Here is a 5,360-nt window from a genome sequence, read left to right as displayed (position 1 = left end):
TCAAAGCCAAGTAATTTCTTTAATCAGGACATTAACAATCTGATTGTAAAATGGAAAAGTATCATCGATAAGAATGGAGACCATTTCATTTAATAAATGTTTTGTTATATAAGTTGTTCGGGTTTTTCATCTAAAAAAGCGACATTAATTTCTTGACGACCTAATATAATCGTTACTGATCCTGAAATTTTGGTAAAAGACTGAGGAAAATAACAGACATTTTATTAGTTTTAACCACGTGTAAAATTCCTGGGTATCTTAGTGAAATGATTAAGGCACAGACGCACAAGTAGAATGTACCAGCTCCCCAGTGGCTCTGCGGTAAGTCTGGAGACTTATAACGCTAAAAACTGAGTTTCGATACCCATGGTTGGCACAGAACAGATAACTCCCAATGTAGCTTTACGCTTAAAACAAACAAACCTAATAATGCGATGTTTTTCTCCTTTGGGTTTCCTGGTAGTTTGTTTGTTTTTGAATTTCACGCAAAGCTACACGAGGGCTATCTGCGCTAGCCGTTCCTAATTTAGCAGTGTAAGACTAGAAGGAAGGCAGCTAGTCATCACCACCCACCGCCAACTCTTGGGCTACTCTTTTATCAACGAATAGTGGGATTGACCGTCACATTATAACGCCCCCACGGCTGAAAGGGCGAGCATGTTTGGTGTGACGGGGATTCGAACCCGCGACCCTCAGATTGCGAGTCGAGTGCCTTAACCACCTGGCCATGCCGGGCCTTCCTGGTAGTATCAAAAACACTCATTTTTATATCGTGTATATTTGCAAAATATATTTTACGTTTATTTCGATGGTTCTACACGATGATACAGTTATAAAGATATGTACAAATGATTGTGACCAAAAACATTTGTTATGACAGATCAGGCCTTAGCTAACAAAATACCTCATTAGGCATAAAAAAATACATAATAAATTGGGTGTAAAAAATGCTTCGCTGAAGCACGCGTAAACAAAAAGAAAATATTTAAAATATACACAAATATAACAGCCCTTCAAAGGAGTACAAGATAAACAACATAAAACATTTAACGTTACATAACTGACGTAAATACCCAACAATAATACAACACTATTAATACCAGAAATAAACGACTTTACAACACCAAAATGTTGTTTTTATTTAATTAGACACTCAACATTTCGCTTTACAATTTATTTAAAGCGTTCACTGAGACACAAACCGAAACAGACTGTACAAAGCTCCAAATGATTTAAATAATAAATTCTATTCGAATCTATATTGAACTTCCTATAAAACCATGAACCATCTCATATCTTGCCCTAAACAACAGCCATCTCTTATTCCAATATGGCAGACATCAAAAACCACTATTACTCAACTATACACTTTAAATGCTCACAGAAATCTCATCTAAATAACTAATATTTGTCAGGCAAATAGATTTTCGTATGGAGATTCGTGTAAAAGAGGAATTATCGCAGCTTTTTTTTTCCACAAGCAGCAGCTTTATTGAATTCCAACATGGACACCATTGAAAAATATCAGTTTTGTGCAAATTTACGCTTTCAATTTACATTCAAATGTTGTCTTAATACATAAAACCACACCTTCCTGGTCATAGAGTTTGTTTATAACATTTAGTTTTGCGTAAAAAGGTTTATAGTTTCAATATGGCGATTGATTATTAACATATAAAACACTTTACAGTACAGAAAGCATTGTGAATCCCGATGAAAGATTTCATCACATGGCAATAAAATCTCAAAAGGCATCTTCCTACATTAAAAAAATATTATTGAAGCATGTTTAAGTAACCACATATTTAGTGCCCTTTTAAGTGTATTAATGACATGAATTATGGGTTTCAAAGTAATTTATTCTTTTAAATGTAGAAATAATCACATAATTAAAACTTAAAAAGATAAAAAATAAATAACAATAATTTTTTTTTGTTCACGGTTTTGCTGTTGTACACTTGATTTTCGGATGCAGTAACAAACTAGTAATGGTTAACAGTGTTTTAAAAATAAAATGGCTTATATATTTATTTAATCGTTAAAACCAAACGTCCTGGCCAAGACAACATGTGTTTAAACATTTAGGTGATACTTCTATGAACATCAAAATAATATAGTCATGCTGGTTTTCGATGGTGGCCGTGATAGAACCCAATATGGCGGCTGTTTAGGACCAGATCTGCGATGATTCTTGTTTTTACATGAATTTACATATGAAAATATACATGTATGCCAAATTCTATATATTCACGTGACACTTCTATTTCTATTTGAAGCACATAATTTGAGTAATGCTGGTTTTTGATAGCGGCCATATTGCAAGCGGATGACTGAAGTGAGATCTGTGATGGGACTTCCTTTTATATGAATCTCCATATAAAAATCAACAAGTGTGCTAATTTTCATACTTTCCTCACAGTTTGAACAACTTTGGGTGCAAACCCACTGGATGTTTCATTTAACCGCATACTTTTAAACCCTTCGAGAGCTCATCATTAAGTGGGAAACTAGGCTTAACTGATTTTTAAAAAAGAATAATTTACATGTATACTGATTCGAATTAAGAACAACATTGAATGTGTACAAGACAAGTCAGTCAGATGCAGTACGAATTAGATGATAGCATGTTCGTTACCAGTGAGAAAAAGTCAGTCAGCTATAGCACGAACTAGATGATGGCATGTTCGTTAACAGTGGGAGAAAAGTTAGTCAGATATAGTAAGGACTAGATGATGGCATATTCGTTAACAGTGGGGAAAAGTCAGTCAAATACAGCACGAACTAGATGATGGCATGTTCGTTAACAGTGGATCCTACAAACAAACTATTTTAACCTTCCATAGCCATAATTGACACCAGTGGTTTTCAAACTTGTTTAATCGCGACCACCCACCCCCTGCCTCACTGAGCAATGATGAAACAAGCATAAATGTGTCACATGTGTCTAAATAAGTTGTGGTTGGACCTACTGTCTGTATCAGTTTTAGTATAATCGCATTAGTCATTCCAGTAGATTTCTGAGCTAACTTTTTCCCTGCATCTTTACAAGAACCCCCCCCCCCTCCAATTTGAAAACCTCTGTTTAGACCAAAGTCTTTGGTCTCAGTTTGTAATGTCCTCTTTATTACTTTTAGATTGTAATGTATCTCTTTCTTCCGGTCTGATTCCTCTTCACTCCTCATTGTGTTCACTGACAATACAAAATAGTTTATATTTAAAAATCAGTATTTTTCTGTTTTTTCCTGGTTACGTGCTTGTAATGGCCTCTTAGTTACCGATTGTTAACGTGTAACGGTTTGTTTGTTTTGTAATTAAGCACAAAGCTACACAATGGGCTATCTGTGCTCTGCCCACCACGGGTATCGAAACCCAGATTCTAGCGTTGTAAGTCCTCAGACATACCGCTGTGCCACTGGGGGGCAACGTGTAACGGAGTCGTAGTCGCCAGTTATTTTCCATCTGCAAAGTACCGATTAGGTTTTCTAGTCTTTGCATATATATTTTTTATTACGTGGTAAAAATCCTGTCAAATTTCTATATCTTAAAGTAATAAGTGATGACCGATAACCATAATAAAACTGTTTGTAATTATATCAACTGAAAACACAATAATAATAATTCACAACCGATAACTACTTTAAGTAAATGACAAAACGTTGTAACAATAAAACTGAATTATCTGTTTCAGATTTTTCGCGCAAATCTTCAAAACTAGTTAAAAGTACGATTGTCCTTAATTCTAAACTGACTAAATGGAAGGCAACTAGTCAACAGCACCCACCGCCAACTCTTAGGCTGCTATCGTCTGACTGAATAGTTGGATTTGAGTGTCACTCTTATAGCGCACACACGGTTCCAAAGAGAGGAGCGCGATTTTGCAGTAACGGGTCGCGAACCACGAATCCTCGGATTCTCAGTCGGAACACACTAATCCTTAGGCCACGCCCACTGTGATTTCTACTAAAGCGGCGAAGAGAAATGAATTTCCAACTTTTATGAAAGAATAATACATTCTTTAAATATAATATGTACACTGAAAGAAGTTGTAAATTAACAGAAACATGTCTTTACAGAAGAACACAAATTATGTTTCCCAAATACAAAAACGTGTGTACTATAACACAAGTGACTAATGTAGCGATATAGTCACAGAAGTTGTGTTTTCTAATAGCAGAAATGCCGTGCGGTTTTCAATTCAGAATTATTTATTTAATTAAATACATTGTATTTTGATGTCAAATTTTTATTATTTTTATGTAGATTGTATAAAGTTCAACACAAAAATTATACATCAGCCAACATATTTGTGCTGTGTTTTGTTAGCCGAAGATGGTTGTGTTGTTTTAACACAAGTTTTTATTTTCTTGACACGATAAACATTGCTCATTATTTGCTAATAATGTCAATAATGTTAGACCAACATAACATTTGACGATACCTCATACAAGCTATCATTACGTTCAAAATGGGCTCATTTTTGTATCAAAACTTTGGTTACATTAATAGAAAAAAAAAAGGAAAAGATATATCATATAATTTGTAGATCATCTTACAAGTTAAGAACTGCACACAAAAGATGTTCACTCAACAATTGAGATCTTGACATTATTGGTATCGCTTTCAAGCTGTTTCTAAGATTAAGTTTCTGAGATAAATGTGGCCAATGTAGGTCATTTATGGTTTCATTGTATAAATTACACACCAGAATGTTGGTACTATTTTACGAGATGTCACAGTTCTCAAACAAACTATTCATTAGTAATAGTGCGTATATTTTAAGCTAGAAAAAATCGAATATGATATTCGAAAGTACTGTAAATTTGACTAAAACGTAAATAACGCGAAATTGCAAAAAAAAAGTCACATATATGAAAAACAAAACTTACCTAGGTCACCACGTGCTTCGAAATTTGCCCAATAGCTGGATGGTAGCGCCACCAATTGAAGAACTATGTTGATAAAAGACAGCAGGACAGCCCAAATTGGTAAAATGGCGTAAGAGACTCCCATTTCGGCATTTTCACAAAGAATGGTGGACGTTAAAGATATTTGGCCTAATATTTCTTGGAGAGCTTTCCTAGTTAAGTATCATAAAATATTATTATTCAGTTGTTGTTATCATAGTTCCAGGTTATTAAGATCCTAATTAAGTATAATAAAACATATTATTCAGTGGTTGTTGTCATAGTTCCAGGTTATTAAGATCCTAATTAAGTATAATAAAACATATTATTCAGTGGTTGTTGTCATAGTTCCAGGTTATTAAGATCCTAATTAAGTATAATAAAACATTATTCAGTGGTTGTTGTCATAGTTCCAGGTTATTAAGATCCTAATTAAGTATAATAAAACATATTATT

At 34.1% G+C, this 5,360-nt stretch overlaps 1 protein-coding gene across 1 annotated transcript in view; it reads right to left on the bottom strand.

Annotated features, from left to right (window-relative positions):
* The window catches only part of LOC106471910, a 16,760-nt gene that overhangs the window by 8,836 nt on the left and 2,564 nt on the right, over positions 1-5,360 (bottom strand). Inside the window, exon 2 of the mRNA XM_013932534.2 lies at positions 4,887-5,077. Coding sequence (XP_013787988.1) covers positions 4,887-5,010 — 124 coding nt within the window. The 5' untranslated portion in view covers positions 5,011-5,077. The remainder of the gene's footprint in view (positions 1-4,886; positions 5,078-5,360) is intronic.

Source organism: Limulus polyphemus, unplaced genomic scaffold (assembly GCF_000517525.1).
Source record: "Limulus polyphemus unplaced genomic scaffold, Limulus_polyphemus-2.1.2 Scaffold4958, whole genome shotgun sequence".
NCBI classification, from domain to species: domain Eukaryota; kingdom Metazoa; phylum Arthropoda; class Merostomata; order Xiphosura; family Limulidae; genus Limulus; species Limulus polyphemus.
The sequence above is the reverse complement of the archived record's forward strand: the minus strand, read 5'-3'. Positions and strand labels throughout refer to the sequence as shown.